Genomic DNA, 26,731 nt, shown 5'->3' with positions numbered 1-26,731 from the left:
AGGGGACAGTGGAGCAATAAGGAAAACCAAAATCTCTCCAATTTAAAAATTAAAAAAAAAAAATCACTTCTGTGACTTGCTGTTTTCTGAGCTGAATGGTTCAAGAATTGGTTGCTTAGAAGTTTGTTTCTGAATTTATTTTCTTTTCATTAAATATTCTATAAATCCACAGTTGGAGTTATAGAAAGATATTGAAATAGGAAATTGCTTCTTTAATCACATAAATTAAATAACTAGCAGAGCAGCACTTCAGGAGTGATTTTGGAAGTGTAGTAATTACCTCTTTTACTACAGCTATTTTAAAGTAATTTATTTTGCAGTTTTTATTTGTGCATGTTCTGCAGTAACTACCAGGCACCAGTTTTTCTGTCTAGGCAAGTCTGTATATTTGACAGTAGTTTCTGAAACTGATATGTTTATAAATTGTATTATGGATAAATGTAAACTGGATTTTCAAAACCAACAGCTTTTTGGGAACTAGGGCTGATTTTCAGCTGGATAGATGGAATTTGTCTTATTCCAGGAAAACAGGATAATGATCTAGAGAGAGGATACAGAGACAAACTAAAAAAGATATTTGTACTAACTTGGTAATTGTGTTAATTGCAAAATTGATTAATTGATACCATAAATGGATATGGTAAATGCAAATTACATTGTTGGCTTTTGGTGTTACTTAATATATGTAATAGTAAGTTTTGATTTTTTTATAGTCAAAAGAAAATCACACTGACATGTGTTTTGTTACTCTTTATTGTGGTTCTTTTTTTTTTTTTTTTTTTTTTAAACAGATAATTTTATGTTGAACTCTGAAAATAATTTTTCTTCTCCTTCTCTTTAAAGCCAGATGCTAGGAAGAAAATCTACGTCCAAAGTCAAGGTGAGAGCTTTGAAATACTGATGAAGACATTCCATTTCTTTGATTCATGTGCTTGGTACCTGTTTGTGTATCTGCCTGCTTTGCCCCAGACATATTTTGCTGAAATGGGCTGGGGTTTGTCCTGCTCCACGGGAGTTGGGCTTTTTGCCACTGACAATAATTGAGGCAATATTTCAGTCTCTCAGCCAAAATTTCCACTCATTTTGTGCTTTTATGGAAGTGTTCCCAGCTGCGTTCCAGCAGGAATCTGAAAGGTCAGGAAACACTGAAGGCAACACCGAGATTTCTCCAAAGGCTGCAGAAGTTTTGATGCTGAATAATTATTTTCTGAAAGCCCAAATTCCTTTAAATGCTCCAAGCTGAACTCCCAGCCCAGCGACAGCCAAGTCCATGACTCAGTGAGTGGTACAGGGAACACAGCTCAGTATTTTAGGTGTGATGACTTCATTTCCTAATTTTTATTTATTTAAAAAAACTCTCTGTGGATTCCGAAACTCATTCCATTTTGTGTATTCCACTCAAAGAAAATAACATTCTTTTCTGGACTGTGTTGTTGAAATAACTGATTGTGAAGTCTGTTTAGCCCATGTTTAGTTTATATTTAAGTCTCTTGTGAGGTAATAGCTAAAAAAGAGATTAAATATTTTAATGATGGAACTACTTTATTAATTTACTTAATCTTTAACATAAGGAAAAACAAGTGCATTAACATTCAGGATAGGTTTATATTTGATTTATATATACATTTAATTTACTTTATGTTGAGGGCTGTGGGTGCCAGCTGCCCTGATCACTTTTGCAGTTGTGTGCTGCCTCAGCTGATGTTATCTCATTTGTAGTTTTAGAAGGAAAAATTGAGCAGGGTTGTGTTGCTGAAGAAGTTCAAACACTGGGTGATTGTACAAAACTTTCCATTGAATTTCAGCCTGTCTGGGGAAGGGCTGCACAGGCAACCTGGCCCAGGTGGGAATTCAGGGTGGTTGTTAGAAATATTGCTCTGAGATTTCCAGGAGCCTTCAGGAAACACAGCTCAGCCATCCAGGGGACACTAAACATGGCAATCTTTTTTTTTTCTTTTTTCTTTTTTTACACAGGAATTAAGACTACACCCAGTGAAACATTTGACTGGTACAGATTTCTACAAAATGCAGGTAAAACTCATTTTTATCCCTCTGTTTACTGTGTTTATTCCTAATAGGTGTCAAGGATGAAAGAAACTTAGAGTTTCACTCATTATGTAATAAAGCTAATGATATGAGAAGTGGCAAATCAGATGAGTCTGGTTCATCAAGGACCCAGAGTGCCTCCAGATTTCTGGTCTGGCCAGGGCTGAGCTGCACCAGCAGTGGTCACACCCTGTGGGTCAGTGTCCCCAAATGTTAATTTAGAGCCCAGCACCAGTTCCTGAGCACTCTGTGCTTTACTGGGTGACAAACTGGGGTGACTCCAGCAGTGCAGAGCTACTGAAGAGGAGAAATATGTGACATTTGATCTTGAGCTAGAGCCTGTCTCTGCTGTCACCAAAGCAGTGGCAGGTAGGGCAGGTGACCTGGTCCTGAGTCACCTGATCTGGGCAATGCTTTAATCACTTCATCTTTTCCCCAAAGAATGATTTATAGGCATTTTACCCTGGTAAAAACGTTTCAATTTTACATTCATCAGCCTGATCTCTGATAGTGCAGCTCTTCCCTGTGTTACAAATGAATCCTCACCAGTCAGAGGCATTATCACATCAGGAAATGTGTGCCATTAGTCAAAGCCAGTGTCAATTTTAAATTGAGCATTGTGAGGTTATTTTGTTCTCAGTAAATCACAGCCCACAAGCACAGTGCCACTAAGATTAATAATTTTCTGAAGTGAAATGATTTGTCACTTGCTAGCACAGCCTTAGTGTTGATTTGATCTCTTGTCCAACCATTTTGTGATTAAGTGAGCAGTCAAGAGATTGAGGAGGGGGAAGCTCCCCCTAAAGTGAATTTCTAATATATTAGAGACAGTTTTTTGCCTAATGTGTACTAATGCAAAAGTGCAAAATAATTCATAATGTACATGAAAAGCAAACTAAAATGTGATTCTAACATCTGTGCCTTATTAAATAATAACTTGAAAACTGGCATCAGATTATTCAGTATTGTGTTTATGACTGTTCCATCTCATTTATCTTTGCCTTGTGCCCGTGTCCATCTCTGGTGGCAGCCTACAATTTCCACTTGTTTTAATATTGCACATGGAGTCAGGCTTTTGGGCTGTGCCTTTGTGCTTTCTGGGGACTAATTAGGAGTTCCCAGTGAATTGCATTTTCCTGGGCAGTTGCAGTTCCAAAGTGTTTAAAATTGTGCTAAACTTGGAGCAATCAGAAGAAAACTCTGAAAGGCAGGAGGCAGTTTTGCTCAGAGGGATGTGATTTTGGCAGGGGGGGTTTGCACAATGTGCATGGGGAGACCCTGAGCTTCAGTGCAGGTAAAGCTGTCCAGTCTCCTTCAGCTCATGGCATTTGTGACCTTTCTTTTTTTTAAAGACTTCTCTCATGAAGTTCTGTTCCATGTCTGAAGGCACTTAAGGATTTTTTTGGGGATAAATATTTCCCCAGATAACCCTTGCCTGAATCTTTAGCCTTGAGCATTTGTCAAATTCAGGATTCCCAGGACAGAATGCAAAGAAGCAGCACACCCTTTGCAGTGCAGGCTTTAATTCATTTGAGGCATGACTGTTAAACCCTGGTGTTCAGGGTGTCAAATTATTCTCTCAAATGAAATAGGCTCTTCAGAATACTTCCAGACTTCTTATGAATATACTTTTTAAAATTTTGTTTTCAGTCAGAGGAAACATTTGCTCACTTTAAATATGACACCAATGCATAAACAGCCTCTTTAAATCAATGTAATGGCTCCAAAAAGAATTTAATGGCAGCTTTAAGTGAGTGGCACAATGCACTAAATGCATTTTATGGTGGGAGACTTCCAGCCCCCAAATTTGAATGGTACTAGACCAAACTCTCAGGAATCCCAGCTTTTTGCACACCCCACTTGATGGTTTGGGTGCTCATGCAAATAGCAATTACCTAACTCAAATGGAAGCAGTGCTGTGAGAGGTTTCTGTTGTTGTTATGATGATGGGTGCAGTACAGTACAGAAATCATGGAATTAGTGTTTTTCTCATGCTCTCAGCAGCAGACTTGAGAGTTGCAGAGGTGCTGGTGTGGTGTTATTGCTGTCTCCTAGCTGCAGGATCTGGGGGCTGGCTAAGGCAGCATTTTGTGGCTAAATCTACCAAAAAAAAAGGAGCTTTTAGAGTTAATTTGCATTGAGGTCACCAGTCAGCTTCACGGTTTGTTGTGTGGATGAGAGGCTGTGAGCAGCAGCAGCCAAACCAAGAAGCTGAACTGAGTGCAGATTTCAGCACAGACTTGAAGAACTCAACATTCTCAGCCTGTTGGGTAACTCAGCCTCTTTAGGGAAGTTGTGCTGCCTGTGTCAGCCTGGAGATCAGACCAGATGATCACAATGTTTTTTCCTGACCTTACGTTGCAGGGGTCTGTATCCAGCACAATCAGTTTGATTATAGCAGTTTTAGAAACCCTATCTATAGACTCGAGGGAGTCAGTGAAAGTTCAGCCTTTTGCTGTGACTTGACTGACAGAAAATGACAGGAGAGTTTAAATAAATGAGAAACCTGAGACTGATCTTCTCTAACAAGTCAAGGCTGGGGCAGAGCTGCTTGTGATCACAGGCAGGCTTGATGTCATCATTCCAGGATGAAAAAGCTCCTTTTGATTTCAGTGGAATGGGGCTGAAGCTTGGAAGATACAGCCCCTAATAAACATCAGGGGATGAGAAGATGTTGATTACTAATGAAGTCTGCACTAATAAGCTGAGAAATCTTTGTTTAGCCAACAGACAGGACTTAAAGCTGCTTTAATGGTTTTGTGGAACCATAGGGTCACACGCTTATTGCACCAGCAAATAAAACATGCAGGATGCTTTTGTGGTTTGATTTTTCAACTCTCATGTCATTTCTGCTTCATAGCACAGCTGTTCTCTGAGCTGAGAAGTTTACATAAGCTGTCATGACACAGACAGGGTTTTACAGAGGCACTGAATTTTCCTAAAGCTATTCTGGAGAGAGAGACACACATAAGAAAAACTGAGCAGTGAAAGTTTGGGCACTCACAGAGCTGCCCATAGTAAAAATCTATGCTGGCAGCAATAAACTGAGTTTCCAAACTGATCTGAAACCACAGAGCTTTTTTCTTTTCTGATCTGTTAGAAATAATGAGAAACAGGGGAGAGGAAGAATTGATTGAGAGTTTTGCAGTCTAATTTTTCTGGGTTAGTTGCCTGTCCCTGGAAGTTTACAGGTTCATTTAACTTCTCTGTCTTCACAGCCATATCAGCAGCCCCAGCAATGATTCAGTGCTGGGGATGAACAGCAGTGCAAACACTTTGGATAAACTTGGTGTTAACTTGTTAGAAACAAACTGCTTGGGGAGGTAAAATGGCACAGTAACAAATGTTTGAGTTCTGCAGGTGGCAAAGTGTATGACTGAAAAAAGGACTAATTGGGCTCCTAATTGTCAGCCTTGTGTGTCGCTGTGACTGCAGCTCCTTGCAGAGTCGGGATGGGGCAGGAGAAGCTGTTGGTGCTGCAGGACACCTCCAGCAGCTGCAGACTTGGCTGCTCTGAGCACCCTGGGCTCTGCAGCTGAGCCAGCAGAGAGAACAAACCCAAACTCCAGTGCCAAGGGGCTACACGAGCTAATGGAAGGTCTTTCTTCAGTGTACAGGGAGCTGAACTTGACAAAAGCTATGAATTGAATGATTTAAGAGTATCAAAGGTTCTGCAGTTGGATAAATTTATCTGTGTTTCATGCTCCAGAAAATAAAATCGTTGTCTGAAAGACTGAAATCTCAGCAATAAACCTATGGCTTTCCTTTTTGAGGAGAGCAGTCATTGCTTTCAGGTGCTCAGGAGATGGATAAATGAAATATTTTCAAGAGCTGTAAAAGACCTGCTGTGGTTCAAAGTGACCAAAAAAGAAAATAAGGTTATTTCCCATCACCATCTCATCGTGGCTTAGATTTTGTTTCTGAACAGAATCAGAAATGGACAAATAAGCACAAGTAATGTGGATTTAGTGTTGTTTTCTAAAGGTCTGTAGAGCACAACAGTGAGCTTGAAATCAGGGGTTGGAAAATTAATTTTCAAATCTTCTTCTTTACCTCTCAGCAAGCTAATGCTGGGTATTACTCATTCACTTCCAGGCCTGCAGCTTTCAGTAAGATTAAAGATTTGCAGTAATACATTTATTTTTATTGTGCACCTATGACTAGTGCATTTTTTTTTTCCTGATAGTACCTGGAGGGATGGAGTTAAATGAATCTGCACTTCCAAACTCTCCTTAGATAACACTTGTACTTATTCCTGCCTTTCATAGAAAAACGATGCCCCTACTGAAGCTTCAGAAATTATTTAGGCTTTTGTGTTTTTCTGTGCAGGTTTTTGTAATGGCCCCAGTACAAACTGTCCCAGTGTGTCATAACCCTGTTCTCCCCAGCAACAAGCAATAGAGCAAGAGGAGATGGCCTCAAATTGTGCCAGGGGGGATTAGAGTGGGGATCAGGAGAAACTTCTTCACCCCAAGGGGTGCCAGGCACTGGCCCAGCTGCCCAGGGCAGTGGAGCTTTAAGTCCCTGGAGGGACTTGAGGGATGTGAGGATGTGGGTGAGTGCTGGGCTCAGGGCTTCACTTGTGAACTCAGGGGACCTTTCCTACCTGAAGGATTCCATGGTTCTGTGTTTCTGTAAAACAGCTGCTGTGCTGTGGAAATGCCCTCCTGTTCTCTCAGTGTTCTCCATGCTCTCATTCTGCCTGGCCTCAGAGCAGTGCACCAGAAGCTAAACCCAGTGCCAGTGCTTCATGGCAAGCAGTTACCAAACCCATCTGGTGGTGACTGGGGAGGACTGGACGGGCAAACAAACGATTGACAACTTTCTCTAGGCCATGCCCTGACTCAGAATCAGTCAGCAGGAGAGCAGGAATCCTGGGGATTAATCCCATTTCATCCCCCTGCCAACAGGTTTTGTGCCACCTTTCAGTGCTCCCAGCAAAGCCCTGGTTGGGTGTCCTGGCTCTGCAATTCCACTCTGAAATGTCCAAATTTCAGCAGCACAGCACCAGCTCTGCTGCTCCCCTGAGCCTGAGCCTGGCTCCCTGCAGCTCCTGTGTGACCATCCCTGCTCCTGGGGGTACCTGGGCCCAGGTGACCTCTCACACTGCTCTCCATCCCTGTCCTGCCCTGACCCCCACACCCTCCTGAGCAGGCTGGGACCAGAGTGCAGTCCTTTGTCACTGATAAAGCCAAGGGACCAAAGCAGAGCTCAGCCCCAGACAAACCCTGGCACTGTTTGTTTACAGCAGCATCTCTGACTGATTCGAAACAATTATTTATGTCACTGACAGAGATGTTAATTACAGTGCCAGGGCTTTGCTTGCGTTGAGTGTAGAATGAGTCTTGAAGGATGGCTGCAAAACATGTACCACGCAGTCTTTTTTTAATTTTATTTTTTAATTGCCAGGGTTTATGTACAAATCTTTCCATTTTGTGTTTTTCAAGCAAACAGGAAGATACATGAGGCACGTATAATGAAGCACAGTGTGCTGTGAAATCTTTGCTTTTGTATCACTGACAGAAACGGGGAGAAAGAGACTGAAGCTTTTTTTTTTTTTTGTTATTTGGGTGTTTGCCTGTCATTTAAACAAGATAGTGGCACAGGGAATGTACTAAAAGAGAAAATGACTTGATTGTGCCACACTGATGTGTTTCCATTTCACATTCACACAAGGTGGTCGTATCTTACTGCATCTGCAAAAGGCAGAATGATAGCAAGAATTCACATACCAAAGTCTTGTTTAAGGTGAAGGAAAAAGAGAAAAGTCTTTCTCAAAGGGCAGTTCTCCCCCAGCTGCTGGCTGGGAAGGCAGCACTGGGATGTTCCCAGTGCTCAGAGGGGACAGTGTGGGTTGTTGTTATTATTATTATTATTGTTGTTGTTGTTATTGTTATTATTGTTATTGCAGTTATTGTTTCAGGGACAGGAGGCTGTTTGTTGGGTGGGATTTTCCCAGAGAGAGCCCCAGGTGGGAAATGATGCTGCAGGCAGCTCCACGTGGGAATGTCACCATTTCAGGGGTGGGCAGAAGGTGAACGAGTCACGCAGGTGCTGCTGAAGTCACATCTCAGGTGGGCAGAGGAAGAGCAAGCTCCCAGCACTGTGAACACAGCAGTGCAGTCCTCCAGGAATGGTTCTGTGCCACTGAGTGGGGGAAGTCATTTTTCATCTGTGTTTTAGCAAAAAGTGTGAAAGAAATGCTTTGCAGTAATTTCTGTTCTAGTTGACTACTGTGCTGGCACGCAGGGATTGAGAACTGTGGGGCATTTCCTGCTCTTTAACTACAAAAAGTGTCAGACCAAGAGCTCTAAGACCTGCAGTGATTAACCAAATCTCTTATCTGAAGTAGGTGGGGAGTTATTAGATGGATGCAAAGTTACTCTTTTTAGGATTGAAAGCACTGAGAGCCCCCCGGAGCTGTTCAGCTGCCAGGGCCCTCCAGGCTGGGTTCTGCTGTCCCAGAACTCCACCAGCCACCCGATTTTTCTCCAAGTCCTGCACGTTCACTGCCTCTGGAAATAAACACCTGTGCCCTATAAAATGATGGAAATCCTCAATCTGAGGATTGATGTAAGAGCAAGAAAGAGGGGGAATAAGGATAATTTTTTATAATCCACCCTTTTACTGTTTTTACCATTGCATGTGCTCATTCATGGAACAATTTTTTATCTGCATTAATGAATTATTTTTACAATTATTTGTTCCAGACATTCCTACAGACACAGACAGTTTACATCTGTTTCTTCTGGTGTGTGGGCTCCGAAAAGTCAAAGACCCTCTGTACTTAGTAGAAGTTTTCTCAGGTAATTAGTGGCTATTTGAATATTCTTGTTTTGTCACTCAGTGCATTCTTTTAATGTTTGTTAGTTTGGCATGAGGTGTTTTATTCATTGCAGGAAACATCATCATATATTTACATTTGAAAAAAGAAATTCTTATGTAACCACTGATCTGTTCAACACATTACTTCTGTGCCATGTCTTTCCCATCCTGCTGGGAATAACAGAGCATTCAAATCAAAGCAACATTTGATGGTTTTGCTTGCTGAGAAGACTGTTTTGCTGTTACATGCAATATTGATGGAAGACAAAAGAAAATATCATCTACTTCAAAAAAACTTTTTTATCTTGCTGTCCTGTGGCTGTTACCTTGATTTGCATGTGTGCTAATTAATGCCACCAAAGCTGCAAACGAATTTTACCACCCATTGTTCTGGCTCAGTGCTCAGACTAGGCTGAAGTTTCCTCACAGTCACAAAAGGGAATATTTTGTCAGGCTTGTGTCTGTAAAAGGTTCAAGCATTCAGAGCTGGAAATTCAGCCCGCACTGTTCACTTTTAGAGCCCTTTAAACCTTGTGATGCTGAGTAACAAATGCAGTTTGTAGGGAACTGCATTGTTATTTCCTGGGATTCAAAGAGCAGCAGATTTCTCTTGTGCATATTACTGAGTAATGATTGTAATGGTTGCAGTTACTTCCACGTGTTCCTTTGCATAGGAAAATATTCAAGTAATTTTGGCTTAGTGGCCAGAGTCACTGCATTATACAGAGCATTGTTCTCTTGAGTGATTCAGAATTAATATCTGAGCTTAGTTAAATAGCCCTTGAGTCAGAAGAGATTGCATGAAGCAGAAAGGCTAAATACTAACTTTCAGATATGCTAATATTTGAATTCCAGGGAGTAATGAGAGGGCTGGAATCTGGTGCACATTGTCTTTTAAGTAGCAATACAATGTTTGTCTAATTTTTCTTTAATCATGGAACTATTTATGCTGATTAAAAAATTAATAGTTTTTATTAATAAAACAGTTGTTCCTCTGTTTCAGACTGGCACAGAGAGGATCCCAGTGTCCATCTGGGCATTATTGGACCTGCAGTAAGTCACTGCTATAATTTTTATTTCTAAATATTTCCATTGACCACAGCTCTGTTCCAAACTGAGCCTAGGTCAGAGGATTTCTGTTCAAGAGATAAGAAGGTCCAAACCTAGAGCTTGTAAAGGCTGTTCCCAACAGGTCCAAACTGTGGAAGTGATTCCAGAGTTCCAAAGTTCAGAACTGTCACTCAAAGGGCTCCTGCACTGCAGAGGGAACAGCTCTGAGGGTTTTCAGGAGATTGAGGCAGCCCAGCTCTGTTCTCTCACTGCTTCATTCCATCACAGAAGGGAGTTCTGAAGAGAAAAGCCATCAAAATATTTGGATTCGACTCTCGGCTACTGTTGTTACACCTGTGGGATTTTAAACCCTCACAAACTACTGAAAATGTGTTCATTAGCAAACAAAATATTAGCAATGCCTGTTTCACTAAGAATAACTTGGAAATGAGCTGTCAAGTGTTCTGGAAGGCAGCAGTTGCCCTCTAGGAGGGATTTTTTGCACAGGCATTGCTGATGAGGATTTCTGATGCTGTGAAGGCGTTCAGGTGCTCCTTATCCCTGCTCTGCCATCCCTGGTGCCCGTGGAGCATTGGCTCCCTGTTCCATTCCCTCCTGGCTCTGATGCCATCCCTGGGAGCCTCAGTTCAAGCACAAAACAGCTCTCAGCAGGTGCAAAATGATCTTCAGGTTCTGTCTCACACCCAGCAGCAAGGACAGAGCTTGAGCTCACAAAACCAGTCCAGCTCCTTTTCCATTCAGAATCTCAGCACTAAAGCTTGGGACAAACCGAGTTGTTTTTTTAATACATCCCCATCTCAGAGCAATCCTAAAGCTTGGGACAAACTGAGTTGTTTTATTAATACATCCCCATCTCAGAGCAATCCTAAAGCTTGGGACAAACTGAGTTGTTTTATTAATACATCCCCATCTCAGAGCAATCCTAAAGCTTGGGACAAACTGAGTTGTTTTATTAATACATCCCCATCTCGGAGCAGTCCTAAAGCTGGTACCTCTGTCCTGATCCTTCTTGCTTCTGTGTGCTGCCTATGTAAGTTTATGCTGAAGTTACAAAAGTAATTGCAGGGCTTTAGAGGAAGGAATCAGTGTTCTCCTGCAGCACAGGGCTGGCAGAGGCAGCCTGAAGCCTTGGTTTAAGGAATGGCAGAGGTCTCAGGAGGCAGCTGTGTCATGTGAAACAAACTCTCACTGGTGCTTGAAGGGGACTAAAAGCTTCCCTGTTTCATCTGGTAATGTGTTCCCTCTGTATCAGTCTCATTTCTGATTTATCTCCACATCAGCCTGAAAACTTGCAGGCAATTTGCTTTATATAAAAAAAGCAAATAAACAAATAGACTCTCAGTAGGCAAATAAGAACCATTTCTCTATTTTCTCATTCAGTTTAATTCTTTTCAAATTTTGGGATGTAGGATTTTACTGTAAAAAACTGTTTTTAGATTTTTATTTTATCTGGGTTTTTTTTTTCCACACTAATACACGAAGTGATTTGGAAGTGAACTGGTGTGGAAGGCAAATCTAGAGCAGGTGTAATGAAGCTGTGCTTTAGAATCAAAAGATGCACTTGCTGCCTCCAGTGAGGATTTTAAACATTTTAGTCGTCTTTTTAAATTTGCTTCACTTTTTCATAAGCTAATGTCTTTACAGACCAGAAATAACCCCGTGGCAGTGCACAGGCTGCATCAAGGGCTGAACCTCCCTAAAACATTTTAGAGCATATTTCTCTCATGGAGCTAAAACATTGCTAAAGGAAAAAAACACATCTCAGCTCTACTGGTATTTAGCTGTTCTCTTCTTATTCATGTTGCTTTTCAAACCACAAAAAATCTTAAGAAAATCAGTGCCACCATCTATGAAGCATGTAATTTTTATTGTGAATATTAAAAGCCCATACAGTAAGATTATATTAATTAAGAAGAGAAAGAACAAAGGCCCACACTCTATTTTCTGCTTTACTTCCACAAGATGATATATTTGCTGCCATGAGATTATATATAATTCCCTGTATTTTCTGTGCATGATTGTCTCAAATGGTGCAGTCAAGGCAATGTTTCAGGATTGAGGCCCATGTTATGTAAAATGTTCACAGTTGTCTCCACTCCCAGTTTTCCTTTTGTTCATTTCTAGACTAAAATTTGCAACAGCAGCTAATTTTCAGCAGCTCCATATTCCAAGAATAGGAGCTTATGAAACTTCAAAAAGAAGTTAAGGCCACAAAACTTTCAGGTTTTGTTTAAGCTTCTGGGTAAGCTCTTGGAGCTCATTTTGGTGTTTTTTTTAGCCATTGCTGTTGGCAGTACAGAACACTGCTCCATCAGATAACCATTGGATCGTGGGGTCACCTGCTGCTGGGAGGAAAGGGGATTCCTGTCCCAGAGGTGCTGCCAAAACCTCAGAAACCTGAGGAACCGAGGAGGTTCTCCCTCTCCACGTTGAATATCTCTGCAGATTCCTCAAGCTCTTCACTTGGAGTACTCTGGTGATTCTCTGACAGAATATTCAGTTCCTGAGACCTGTTTTCCCCTACGGAGTCTGGACTCTCAGCACTATAAAGATGTTCCCAGACCATTATTTCAGTCTGAGTTAATATTTATATGGCAGCATTTTAATATTGTGTGTTTCCAGAAGATTTGCTGGCTCCTTCATCTTTGTGCAGCTTTTGATCTATGACCTTCCTGCACTGTCCAACACATCCTGGATCTTTCTTTTCCTGCCAGCAGAGTGGAACTCCCTGAATGGCACATCTGGACCTGTCTGGGGGTGCCCACACCCCTCTCCTTGTGTCAGCTCTTCTCCTGTGCCAGGAACTGTCCAACAGCTCCAGTGCTTCCCTCTGATCCCTGCTGGGCTGATCAATCTGTGCCCGGGGTGGGTGATGCTTTAACAAATGGGAGGGAACTGATGAGTGCTGTGCTGGGAAATAACAACATAAATTGTTTTTTATGTGGCCACAAACACTGCCTGTGGGAAAGTGGGTGCTGGAGATGTTTTGGGTGGAAAAACCTTGTTCTCAGGATGTTTTTGGGTGCCTGGCTGGAAGAATATTCTTTTCAGGGATTGGGAATTTTGTGTTTGTTATTTGCTAGGGTTGGGAATTACATATTTATTATTTACTGGGGTTTAGAATTTTGTGTTTCTTAGATTTCCAACAACTCTTTCTAGCAGAGCACAGCATCTATGTGAGTGTCTCAGTTTACATCCAGCTTGCCTCCTGAGCTCACTGAGGCACATCTTTACTCAGGGAATAAAGGGACAGTCCCTGGGCACATCAGTGCCCTGCCCCTCACTCAGACAGGAGTTGTCACACCAGGCCTGGGAGGGAACCAAGTAACAGATGTGTGGTATGATTTTCAAGCTCAGCATTTAAAATATTTTAGTTAAAAAATGTGCTAAACTTTGTTTCTTTCTCTGGGTATTCCAAACATCAGCTGCAGTGCTGAGTGCTCAGTGCCACTGACTCTGTGTGTGCTCCTTTCTAGGTTGATCCAGTTTTTACCAGTGAAGTTAAGGAGAAAGTTAAAAGGTAAGAATTAATGTTAAACCTCCTATCTGCTGAATGAAAGCAGTTGGCTGCCCCTTTGTAAATCACTATATACAAATGAGTGTCCATGCACAGCTCTGTGTGGCTGACAGATCTCTCAGGATTATTTGGCATGGAACAGGCTCAGACTGGGTATTCCAAACGTGTGAGGTTTTAGAACAACCAGAATGTTCATGTTTTGTGTTGAATCACATCCGATTCACTCTGATTTGGATATATTTATAATAGTTCATAGAGCAGTGGAAGGGTTTGGGTGGCTGAAGGATCATCCAGTTCCAGCCTCCAAGCCCCATCCAACCTCGAACATGGCCAGGGATGGAACATCCACAGTGGCTCTGGGCACCTGTTCCAGTGGCTCAGCCCCTCCCAGGGCAGAATTCCATCCATCCTTTGGGTCTCCTATGGCTCAGGTATCCTCTTGGTGTGCCTTTGGTTGCAGGGCCCCTGGGGTGCACGTGCTGCAGGAGCTGCCTCAGGAGGAGCTGCACGCTGCTGTCAGCAGGTGCTGTGCCCTGGTGAACAGCTCCATCTCGGAGGGGATGTCTGCTGCCATCCTGGAGGTAACCCCAGCTCCCTTCCTTCGCCATTTGGTGTCCATATTTCAAAGCTAGTGAAGACAAAACTGAAATATTTCTTTTTGCGAGTGTTGGCAATTAAGGTTTTCTTCCCTTGAACTGACAGTTTTTGATGCTTTCTCTGTTTTTAAAGGATAGAATGTAATTTTATCAATCCTGCTAAATTAACAATACAGACCTGAGATGTAGAAATCATTCTGATTTATTGGGGCTGTCACTAGGCTTGATTCAATACCTACTTCCTTAGAATGCTGCTAGAATGGACTTTCATTTATTTTTGCATCCTTTCAAAAAGCAATCTAAGAGCTGTATTTGGTTATTTAATTCTGAAATTATTAATGAATGAATGACACGCTCAGTTAATCCTTTTGCCATCAGTATTGAAAATTAATAACCAGTTTTATTTTGTACCTGTCAAAGTAGGGCACTGCTTAGCATCAAGTGCTTTCTCAGAAAAAAATAAGTGTACTTGAAGTGGAAGTTCTTTTGTTCCATTTGTTTTGGCGGGTGCTGAGTGTTGGTTCATCACAATCTCAGAAGATCATAGCAATTATGACACCATTAATACAAATGAGCCTGTCTTTTGTGTTTCTAATGAGTTGCATTTCCACTCATCTCAAAGTCCCATGAGTAAGAACTGAGTGGGCATTATAAGAATTAGGAAGGCAGATGATGGTGAGGCAGAAGTGAATTTCCATCCCAAATACCAGGGCTCCGAGGTGGAGGCAGCTGCCCTTGCCCAGCATTCACTGCTGAGCTCCAGCATTCACTGCCTGCCACATTCCCAGACTCACTGCTGTCAGTCCAGCTGTGCTGGGATGGATGTGCAGAGAACTGAGCCAGGTGGAGAGCCCTGCCCCAGGGTGAGAGAGCTGCCCCAGGGTGAGAGAGCTGCCCCAGGGTGAGAGAGCTGCCCCAAGGTCACAGAGCTGCCCCAGGGTCACAGAGCTGCCCCAAGGTCAGAGAGCTGCCCCAAGGTCACAGAGCTGCCCCAAGGTCACAGAGCTGCCCCAGGGTCACAGAGCTGTCCCAAGGTCACAGAGCTGCCCCAGGATCACAGAGCTGCCCCAGGGTCACAGAGCTGCCCCAGGGTGAGAGAGCTGCCCCAAGGTCACAGAGCTGCCCCAAGGTCACAGAGCTGCCCCAAGGTCACAGAGCTGCCCCAGGGTCACAGAGCTGCCCCAAGGTCACAGAGCTGCCCCAGGGGCAGAGAGCTGCCCCAAGGTCACAGAGCTGCCCCAGGGTCACAGAGCTGCCCCAAGGTCACAGAGCTGCCCCAGGGGCAGAGAGCTGCCCCAAGGTCACAGAGCTGCCCCAGGGTCACAGAGCTGTCCCAAGGTCACAGAGCTGCCCCAGGGTCACAGAGCTGCCCCAAGGTCACAGAGCTGCCCCAGGGTCACAGAGCTGCCCCAAGGTCACAGAGCTGCCCCAGGGGCAGAGAGCTGCCCCAAGGTCACAGAGCTGCCCCAAGGTCACAGAGCTGCCCCAGGGTCACAGAGCTGCCCCAAGGTCACAGAGCTGCCCCAGGGTCACAGAGCTGCCCCAGGGTCACAGAGCTGCCCCAAGGTCACAGAGCTGCCCCAAGGTCACAGAGCTGCCCCAGGGTCACAGAGCTGCCCCAGGGTCACAGAGCTGCCCCAGGGTCACAGAGCTGCCCCAAGGTCAGAGAGCTGCCCCAGGGTCACAGAGCTGCCCCAAGGTCACAGAGCTGCCCCAGGGTCACAGAGCTGCCCCAGGGTCACAGAGCTGCCCCAGGGTCACAGAGCTGCCCCAAGGTCACAGAGCTGCCCCAAGGGCAGGCTGAGCTCTGTCACTTCCTCCTCATCAGCTCCACTTTCCCTTCATGGCTGCTCACAGAACACTTGACTAAAAATCATCCTGAGTTCTTTCCCCAGAGACAGGAGCCAGGCAGACCAGGAGGGCTCAGAGGAGACTCAGCTTGCTCTGGTCCCCCCAGGCTCAGGGCTGGCAGACAGAGGGTGATGCTTCCAGAGGGTTTGGGGTTTGTGTTTGCTGCTCACCTGGACAGTGGGGTTTGAGACATGCTGATAGAACACCCTGCTGGAAACAGCTCTCTCTCTCAGGAAGTGGCAGTCCAGTCCAGAGAAGTTCTTTCCTGGGGTGGCCAGCAGCAGGAAGGGACAACTGCTGAGATCTTGTTAAATAATGAGGCAGAAAAGTCTGCAGAAAAATCTTCTGGTTCTAGGCTGGAGAAAACAGGCTTGAGTTGGGAAATGCAACTCTCATTGTCCTCAAAGTTCAACATTTAACAAGGTCATGAATCTGTAAACAGTGTTTTAGAGTGAGATAAATATATAATAGATAACTAAGATAAATATATAATCACATCTAGTTCAACCTGCCTCAAGGTATGGAAGAGCTGGGAGCCATCACTAATTACTTTGTCAGCTGGTTCTGAGATCCCTGAGATTTGACTGCAACTGATATGTTTGTGTTTGGCATTTGAAGAAGAGAAAACAAAACATGATAGCTAACATTAAAAATGCATCTCTTCCTCTGAGAGCTCAGGAGTTCTGCACGTTCCTGGGCATGGGATGGTGGGAAAGGCACCACTGCTGGAAAGGTTTCTGTGTTCTCCCTACTCCCTATTGACAACAAGGTTTGGACTCCAGCACCATTGCATTGGAGCTCTTTTCCTGTGCTCTCAGAGGAATTGAAATATCCCAATTGTTGCAAAAAAATCATTACATTCTTATGCTTTTCCCAAAAAATAACCCAATTTTAAAAAAGATTGTAGAGAAGGAAGTTGGACAGACTCTATGGAGGCACAATCCATTCTTGTCCAAGATGTGGAGCACAGGCCTAGCAGTTTGGAATAAATGCCATAGCAAATTCTAAAAATAATAAAAAAAAAAAAGATGAAGGGATATTGTAAAGTAGTAAAATTGAAGAGCCAGCAAGAAGATGCATAGGCTAGAAGGAAGAAAATGAGGGACAATCCAGAAGACCAAGTAGTAAATAAACCCAGTATTTGCTGTATTGTTGGGGAGAGATGCTTTTTGGGTAACATTGCCACAGCTTCACTTTACACCCTGCATCCTCCTGCAACAGCAGTAAAACACATTTGCAGTCAAAATAATGTAACAAAACAGATGGCCAATGGACTAAAGTGTAGTTTTATGCTATTATTCCTGGAACCTAGGTCAGTAAATTATACATTTTTTTCAGCAATGCAAATGATTCTTTTTACTGCTTGAAAATAGACTAAGTATCTAAATTAAATTCGAAGCCACTTTGTGCAGTAATTATTTACAGCCCGACCCATTTGTTTAAGGCCAGGGGTATAAAGGCAGCCCTGCATCTCAAGTATTTGGCCATCTGTTGTGTCTTTCAGTAGCTATAATTCATTGGTACCTGTGTGTTTGGGGACCTGCAGATTTTCTTGTGAAGCAGCTCCTGCCCTCCAAGTCTGAGATAGAACAAACCTCTTTCCCTGTAGAGTTTGGAAATTACAGAAAATTAAATGTAAACTTGGTGCTCAACTTCAAAAAATCATCAACTCTGTAGCTTTGAGAAGCACAAGTGAAGAAATGCATCTTGAAAGAATTTGTAGCTGTGCTGCAGCCCAGTGCCCAGGCACTGACACTCCTGTTCCATGGTCACTGGTCCATGGCCAGGTCTCCTTCCCTGCCATGGGCAGGAGCCAGACCTGGGCCACTTCCACCTTTTTGGTTGTTAAAAGGAGAAATGCAGGGAAGGGCCTTGGGCAGGTGACACAGGACACTGCCACCGCCCAGCTGAGGATTTTCAGGTCACAAGTTCAGGTAAAATATCTTCATTTCTTACTCTGAAGGTGTGGGACGAGGTGGCAGAAGGAGCTGAATCAGAAATTCTGTCACTCCTGGAGGAGCTGGTGCTCACTGGGTCCCAGTGCTGGGGCTGTACTGGGGTAACTGGGGCCAGGAGCAGCTCCCTGGGGCTTCCCAGCCCTGAGCTCTCCTTTCCTGGAGGAATTCTGTGTCTGCACTGGTGCTACAGACTGCCATCAAAGGTTTCTGGTGCTCTTCCTGTGGAAAACAGATTTGGTTAACAGGGAGCTCAGAGCAAGTGACACAGTGATTTGTGGGTGACCAAAGACTGCATTTTCTTTCACCAAAATCACTTTTTTTTAAAACAAAAAAAGTGTGTCTCAACAACTCAGACTGGTCTGTAGTTTTTATATTTCTAATTTATTCTGGTTTGTGTTCACTTCATTAATCAGTCTGAACGACCCCAGATAATCTGGTAGTCTGTGCTGCAAAGTGTAGAACAGGCTCTATCATTAAGGGTTGTTATTTTTAGCACTAACTGCTGCACAGCAGATGTTTGTGCCAGGGCTGTAGAAATGGTCAGACTAACACACCTGCAGTGGTGATTTAAACAGTGCTTTTCTTGCTTATTTTAAATTATTATTATTTTATTTAAATTATTAAAATATGTTGCTAAGTCCCAGCAGTCCCTTCCTGTACCTTAGCCTGGGTATTTGCCTCTTCAGTTTTGTCCAAACCATAAAAAAGTCATTGTTTTCTCCTTGGAATTTTGTTTCCTTGCTATGTGAAGCAAAATTGCTCATCATGCAGGATTGTAATGGCAGCAATTAAAAATGCATTGACTCTGGAGTGACAGGGAATCAGTATGAAACAGATTAAAGATTTGGGGGAGTGAATTTCTTTGTCATTTGACACTGTGCTAATTGTACAATATAAATATTTCTGGTTTTACAGTCAGTGCATCTCCAGATCTCCCAATTAATCAATAGTAATTAAAGCTTCAGATCAGGACACTGAGTGCCCAGGGTTTGCACACCTCAGAGCTGAAGCTGCATTTTGTAAAGTGGCTTGGCAGTGCTCTCTGAGGAATGGCATTTTTCAATTAAAAAACTGGGAAAGAACTTTGGGTTGTTGTTTCTACTTTTCTTGTTAAAATTGTCTTCGTTGGCACGTGGAAAAGCATGTATCCTTAAATCCTTAGAAACTGTTGCTTCCTTTTTTTCATATTCCTCTAGGCAATGGATTTAGATACTCCAGTGCTGGCAAGGGACATTCCTGGGAATGCAGCAATAATAAAACACAAGGAAACAGGACTGCTCTTCTCAAGTCCCCAGGTAAGAAAACCACAGAGCTTTGGGTTCATTTTCTATCACAGGCTTGTGTCTGTCTGGACACTTGGTGCTTCCTCTCAGCACTTTTGCTCAGACTCTCTCTCCTTTTTGGAGCTGCCTGCCCTGCATTTGCAGTTCAGGGAGCTCGAACTAGGTGTCAGCCTTGCTGAATGTTTGTTTGAGCTGCTCAGAGCCACTTGTTGCACTGGGGTTTGAAGGTCCCACAGCCAAACCCTGCAGGAGATGCTCTGGATGTGTCAGAATTCCCTTCAAGCAGTAACTGAGGTAGGAACTCGTGTTAGACAAGCTGCAGCTCCCCAGAAGAGAATGAGCCTCAAGTTTCATGTGACACATTTTCTGTGATTTCTAGCAGTGTTCATTTTTAGATGCAAGATATTGCTCAGTCAGAAATTAATGATAAAATTAAGTGAAGTTAAGTAAAGCTGGGGAGAGGGGGAACACCACCCATATTTAAATGCTGGGAATTTTCATTTCAGCATGTTTTCCTGCATTAGGGCTTTGCTGTTACATATTCATGTATGCCATGGAAAATGACTCAGAAAAAGATTCCCTCAGAGTTTTATCCAACTCAAGATTAAAAAAACATACTAGAATACACCATTTGATAATTTTGCAAAGTAGAGAACGCATCTTATTTATTTACTTTGTGGAGTGTATGATTAATGCATCCTATTAAAGTTGATTTTCTGGAAGGTGAATCCTCTTGGTTGGTTTTGAAGGAGTTTTTAATAGAAAAACTCTTCCAATTCAAGTATGGTTCTGCTTGTTTGTTTGTTTCTGGAATATTCAGCTTTTCCAGTAGTTTCTACAAATCCCAAGATATTTTCTTTGATAACTACTGTACATGCATTCCCTGGGAAAAACTCACAGACTTGCAGCTCCTCCAGAGCTTCCAGGACATCACTCCTATTGAGCAGGGCACTGAGAGCTCTCCTGGTATTAATGCTGCCACATTCTGGTGTTTCCCTCAACAATCTGCCTGCATTTGGCTTGGGATTCAAATGCATTATTAACAGCAGCCCCAGTTCTCATCATCCATCCCTGTAAGGAGCCTCTGCTGTGCTCTCCAAGGTGGTTATTTGGGATTTGAGATCCATTACAATTCTGCTGCACCTTTCACCCAGGGGAAGGAGCAGTTTGAAGCACAGAAGTGCTCCCAGGGACATCAGGAACTCTGGACAAATGGCTGAGGACTGAAGGGCTCTCTTTATATCAGAACAAGAGTCACAGGCTGTAAATTTGTCTGGACTACTGTAATTCCAGTTTCTATGAACCCCTTTCTGCCCGAGCTCCCTTCTCTGCACTGTGCTGTGCCAAAGAGCAGAACCCCTCCCTTGTCCTGCTGCTTGTTCTCCCTTCTCCTCTTCGCTGTTGCTCTGTCTCAGAACCTCTCTTAGGTGAGGGCCTGCAGGTAAAATATTTGTCCTGGAATCAGCAATGTTTGTGCAGCAGCCCTGGGAAAGGAAAGGAAAGGAAAGGAAAGGAAAGGAAAGGAAAGGAAAGGAAAGGAAAGGAAAGGAAAGGAAAGGAAAGGAAAGGAAAGGAAAGGAAAGGAAAGGAAAGGAAAGGAAAGGAAAGGAAAGGAAAGGAAAGGAAAGGAAAGGAAAGGAAAGGAAAGGAAAGGAAAGGAAAGGAAAGGAAAGGAGAAAGGAAAGGGGAAAGGAGAAAGGAAAGGGGAAAGGAAAGGGGAAAGGGGAAAGGAAAGGGGAAAGGGGAAAGGAAAGGGGAAAGGAAAGGGGAAAGGGGAAAGGAAAGGGGAAAGGAGAAAGGAAAGGGGAAAGGAGAAAGGAAAGGGGAAAGGGGAAAGGAAAGGGGAAAGGGGAAAGGAAAGGGGAAAGGGGAAAGGAAAGGGGAAAGGGGAAAGGAAAGGGGAAAGGGGAAAGGAAAGGGGAAAGGGGAAAGGAAAGGGGAAAGGGGAAAGGAAAAAGAGGAAAGGAAAGGGGAAAGGAAAGGGGAAAGGAAAGGGGAAAGGAAAGGGGAAAGGAAAGGAAAAAGGAAAGGGGAAAGGAAAGGAAAAAGGAAAGGGGAAAGGAAAGGAAAAAGGAAAGGAAAATCTCCCTCTTCCTCTGCAAACCAGCATTTGTAGCTCAGTTCATGAAGCCCCTTTTATACCTCATTGCATTTATACACGATGTATAAACTGTCAGAGTTTGCACATTCCCCCTTCCTTCCAGGGGAATGTTTTAATCCCACTGCAGAGTTGGGGAATAACTTCCTTCATGCAGAGGAGCTCAGAATGCCAAACATCAGCACTCCCAGGTTTGAAGATAAAGTTTCATTTTCTCATGTTCCTTATCTCCCCAAACCATACCAAATACAGTTTTTAAGCCACTGCACACAATCTGTCAGAGACTGAGAGTCACATTAGATCAAAGAAATGCAATTAAGTTAGAAGACATTTTAATTGTTGGGAGAAGGGACACTGCCCATGGCACTTTGCAACCTTAGGAGATCTGCTCTGAGTGAACTGGGACTGGAAAACATGTTCTGCTAAGAAATTTGTGTGGTTGTTTGGTTTTTTTTTTTACTTTGATTACTTTGACATCTTAAGTATCTTTTCTGCTGTGCCCACAGATGCATCAAGTTAGTGAGGAATATGCCTTTAATGCAGAATAGATTAGAACTGTGTCTAGGTGCTTGGGAAAGTCTGGCTGGCTGGAAGACAATGAGAAAAGATGAGAAAAGTTTGCTGGATTAGAAAAGGAATTTTCTTTTCTGAGTTTGGTGGATCCTGTCTGGCTGTGAAGATACAGGCTGGATTACAGCTCGGGAGTAGGAAGCATTGCTTATTTTCAGTTGTTTCTGATCTGATTCTGGAAGCTCTGCAGTTCCTTGGATGTGAGCAGTTGTGCCTGCTGTCTTTGGAAAGCCAAATTAGAGGGATATTAAGTGACCATTATGCAATGAGAATTGTTTTAAATCGTGAGTGCTGTTGGCTTTCTTCTTTCATTCTTGCTGGAAGTGAGCTTTTGTGGCTTCAGGAAAGTAGGAAATGTTGTGTCTGACCGTAGCCATCCTTAACCATTTGCATTTGGCTGGAAACAGCAAAAGCCTTGCCAGTCACCAGAGCCAGCACTCAGATGGAAATAGTTAATCTGGAAGTGAAAGCCCTGGAACATTTTGCTCCTGACACTCCATCATCTGTGCACATTACTGTGCACGTCACTTTTAAATCATGGGTTGATCCTGCTGCTGCTTGGATTTGCAAGTTTATGGAATATTTGACACTGAGTTAATGGGACCTGAAGTAAAAAAAAGCAAGAGGTAAGAACGGGGCAATAAATAATGCAAAACTCTGTTAAAAGGTAAGACAAAGAGTTATTCAGCAGGCTGAGCTTCAAAATTATTTGTTCAATGTCTGTAAAAGCTGAGGAAGGACCTAACTAAAGAGAAGGGGAAACTGAACTTCAGAGGCAGCAGGAGAGGGCCGCAGGCTGAGGGAGCTGGCCTGGCCAGCCCCGGGAGTGTCTGGGGACACTGCTGTGACCTGCAGAGCTTTCCTCTGCCAGCCAGGCTCAGGGACAGCCCAGGTGAGAGCTCTGAGCCTTCCCAGCCAGCAGAACGACTCTGAGCCTCGGGCACTCCCAGTGCAGCCCCCAGCAGCACTGGGGGAGCTCACGGGGCCAGCTGGGCTCCACCTGCCTGCAGGTACTGGTGGCACTGGTATTCACACCTGCCTCCCTGGGCTCGCTGTGCTGTTCAAGAATCACCTTCTTCTGGGGGCTGCAGCTGCTATGAAATGCTTTAATTGCAGACTTACTTTCATTATATAAATAATATATTAACCATGCATCTTATTTTCATTATGTGAGAGCTGCAGCGCCAGTGCAGCTCTCGTGGTAATTGAGGAATTATTCATTCTTTTTTTACTCAGTGCACTCATTTTCCAGCTTTATCTCCTGGATACCTGTGTTTGTGTGTCTCTGCAAAATATTATACAGGATTTATTTTAGGTACTATACAGAGGAGTTGACATTTTCTTTAAGGGTGATTGGTCAATTTACCAGGAGAAAACTGTATTATGGATGTTGCTGTTGAAAAATGCCTGTGTTTGTGGTGGAGTACTTCCCATGAAAAGGGCAGATGTGAGAGTGCTTCTGGATGTACAGGAGATTATTTTCTCCCATTTTTCTGGGCTGTGACTTACTGCTGAGCCTCAGCTTTTACACTGTGTTCTGCTGCCACCTGTAAATTAATTATACCCACTCCTGTGTGGGAATAGAGGTTTATTAGGAATATGGATTGGTCCCAAGTAGTAAGCTGGCACATAGATCACCTCCTTCACTTAGGCTGCTGAAAGTCATAACCCTAGGTTTTATAAGTGAAAGGCAGTTTGTGAATTTGACCCCTCTTTCACCAAAACTGAAGCTTACTTCCCATCTACACCAAAATATGGGAGTGCATAAATATTTGTGCAAATCCCACTTGCACAAATACAGCAGAGCAGCTTCTGGAGGCGTGTTACCTCTCTGTAATCACTTTATATATCACAGGCTTCTGGAAGAGCAAAAGGAAATGCTGGATTTTCTGAAAGAGCTCAGAGTTCTGAGTGTCTGCATGCTGCAAGTCCAGACTTAGCACAAAACCATAACTGAAATGCAAGTCACTTGTAGTTAGGGGAGACACCTGAAAAATGAAGTTGTTGCTATCTAAAGCTGAGAAGCCAAACCTGCAAACAAGCTAAGCCAGCTGCTCCAAGGGCAGGAGGCAAAACCCAGATAAGTCACAGTGAATCTTCCCATTGGCTTCCAGTTGGATTGCAAGTGACTTGTGGGTGGTCACACTGGATTAGGAGCACGAGTAGGGATAAGGCTGAGAACTCCTTGCTCTCCAGCTCCTGGTATTTTTCCATTTGCTTTTCCTCTCTCCTGCATTTTCTCCAGTTTTATGCTTTGCACTCAGTCTGGCATTTTTTTTCTGAAATCATCCTCAGCCTTAAGTATTGTAACTGTGAATAAGGAGCTCATTTCTTCTATCATTTACATGTTTCCAAGTTTTTGTCCTCCACATCCACATTTTAAAAGAATGCTAATAGGACTACCTGTCAAGAAATGTTACATTGCTGCTTCTGCTCTTAGCTAATTTACAGAAATTATTTTAAAACATTACTTTAAATAAAATCCCCCACAGGAGCATGAAATCGAAGTTGGGGATGTAGTTCAGTGTGAACAGTATTTATTACTGTGATTTTCCTGGTAATTGGATGAAGCCAGCAGAAGTCAGGTGAGACTTTTGCCACTTGCCCTGTGTTGTTACCATGATTTCCCTACCATGTGTCCCAGGGCTCACATTCCATTGTGGGTTCTGCACAGCCTCCCTGGCACTGCAACAGCAAATTTCATCCTGTGCTCCCCAAAGGTTTTGTATTGGTGGAGGTACTCGGACACTCTGGATTTCCACGTGTGGTTGTCTACTTAACCTAGTGGTGATATGGGCTCTGCTCTTACCTGTTTCCTGTGTAAATAATGTTTCTTGTCCTCCTCCCATCCTCTGTCCCCCGTCCCTCTGCACTGATCCTCACTACCCACGGGGCAGGAATACATTATCTGAATTTTCCACTACCACGAGAGCTGTTTGCTTTTCTGAGCTGCACCAAGGCACAGATCTGAACACATTTGTAATCAAGCTGAAGCATTGGAAGTTGTCTCTTGATGGAAAATTAGACCAGCTGCTCAGAATAGATTAGTCCAGACATCAGATCTCCTTTCACATGTTTGAAGTTCTCAGTTTCTCTTGCCTAGAAGTAAATGAGAGAGGCAGAGGAGGAGGCAGAGGAACAGTTGTGCTCTTTGAGCTCTGGTATTTTGCCCAGTAGAGTTAAAGGGAGTATATAGCTTTTTTTTGGTGTTTGGTGAGCTAACCCTACTGTATCTGTGTCTGCCCAGGTGCTGCATGCCTGCTCTTATCTTTACACTGTGGTTGTGTTGGGACTTTTTTAGTCTTGCCATAAAATTCACTGAAGGTGTCACAGTAGCAATGAGGTAAAAGTTTAGCTGAGCTGGCCTCAAAGATCTGATGCCAGGTGTCCTCCATGGACAGGAAATTCATTTATAACCAGCCTGGCTTTCCAGCACTTGGGTGGGCAGACAGTTTTTGTGTCGTGCAATGTGTTGTTGCTCATTGGTCTTAACACTACTGGAATTGTCTTTGATTTTTAATGTCTTAGTTGGTGGGCTGTATAAAATAATAAAATTATTTATTGATGATTGTTTCTAAATAAAGTATTGTACTTGACCTTGAAAAATTACTTAGGGCAGCTTCATACATTGGCTCACAGTTGGACAGGTACCAATGATACTGTCAGTATCATTAGGACTTTTCCAAGGGATTTTTAACCGATTATTTTCTTTATCTTTTTTAGGAGTTTGTTGTGCTGTCCAAGAGTTTAATTAATGACCCCATTATGGAAAGGGAAATTATAACAAAGGCCAAAGACTATGTGAAGAAACACCATTCCTGGGAAGGTGAAAGGAAAACCTACCAGGATCTTGTGCTGAGACTCCAGTGACTTGCAAGACTGCAGCTGACAGCCAGCAGAGCACTTTAATGATGGAAACCTGATTAGGTCAGGCTTTCTCTCGGACTCTTTGTAGAAAAACAGTCAGACTTGCATTGTTATTCTGTTTAACATTCCAAGATCAGAGCTGCCTCAGCTCACCCCGAGCAGGCTCAGTCTGGGAGCAGCAGCAGGATCAGGACACCCCTGGAGCAGGTGCCAGGTGTTTGCTGCAGGGACACACAGGGGACACACAGAGCTGCCAGGAAGGGTTCTGCCCATGGTGCATCCCAACTCACCTGCAGCAGCAGCAGCTTCCCTTCCACTGCCACCCCTCTGAACACCTGAGCCAGGTACACACCTGAGCCAGGTACACACCTGAGCCAGGTACACACCTCACACCTGAGCCAGGTACAGACCTGAGCCACTTGCACATCTCACACCTGAGCCAGGTACACACCTGAGCCAGGTACACACCTGAGCCACTTGCACATCTCACACCTGAGCCAGGTGCACACCTGAGCCAGGTGCACACCTCACACCTGCTGGTAAAGCCCAGACACAACCTGGAATAAATGGAGGAGGAATCCCTGATGAACATCACAGCTTGACCAGCCCTCCCCTGCTGGCAGCAGGGCTCACAAAAAGCAAAGGCAGAGTTGATGCTGGGCAGGGAGGAGCAGAGGGTGAGTTCTGTGCTGCCCCTGCAGCCTTTCCAGAGCTGCTCCCTGTGCCTGAGCTTTGTCCCAGGCCTGGCTCAGCACCAGAGCTCTGCCACAGATGCTTTGTTACATAAACTACCTCCTGCTCTGCCACTTCCATTGGTACCTCTGTGATTTACTTATTTATTAAAAAATTTATGGGACCTATAAAGAGGGATGTGGAGGTAATTTTCAATTCACTGTGTGTTTTGGTACTGTTTGTTCTTATTTGTGGCTTTTCAGGATGTATTTCAATATAATGCAGCAGGCTTGTCTTAAAGTGAGACTGATCTCTGCCTGAAGTCCACACTAGTCATCCCTGTCAGCCCAGGGATTATGGACATAGCTTTGAGTCTG

General features: G+C 43.7%; 1 protein-coding gene across 1 annotated transcript in view; it reads left to right on the top strand.

Moving 5' to 3' along the window:
• Positions 1–25,685, top strand: part of GLT1D1 (glycosyltransferase 1 domain containing 1) — a 39,551-nt gene extending 13,866 nt beyond the window's left edge. Inside the window, exons 5-12 of the mRNA XM_062504368.1 lie at positions 844–880; positions 1,975–2,031; positions 8,757–8,852; positions 9,875–9,924; positions 13,419–13,462; positions 13,920–14,040; positions 19,061–19,159; positions 25,539–25,685. Of these exons, the coding sequence (XP_062360352.1) occupies positions 844–880; positions 1,975–2,031; positions 8,757–8,852; positions 9,875–9,924; positions 13,419–13,462; positions 13,920–14,040; positions 19,061–19,159; positions 25,539–25,685 (651 nt within the window). The remainder of the gene's footprint in view (positions 1–843; positions 881–1,974; positions 2,032–8,756; positions 8,853–9,874; positions 9,925–13,418; positions 13,463–13,919; positions 14,041–19,060; positions 19,160–25,538) is intronic.
• Positions 25,686–26,731: the final 1,046 nt, after the last annotated feature.

The sequence above is a fragment of the Cinclus cinclus genome, chromosome 17 (assembly GCF_963662255.1).
Source record: "Cinclus cinclus chromosome 17, bCinCin1.1, whole genome shotgun sequence".
In the NCBI taxonomy this organism is placed as follows: Eukaryota; Metazoa; Chordata; class Aves; order Passeriformes; family Cinclidae; genus Cinclus; species Cinclus cinclus.
This window is presented reverse-complemented; position numbering and strand designations above follow the sequence as displayed.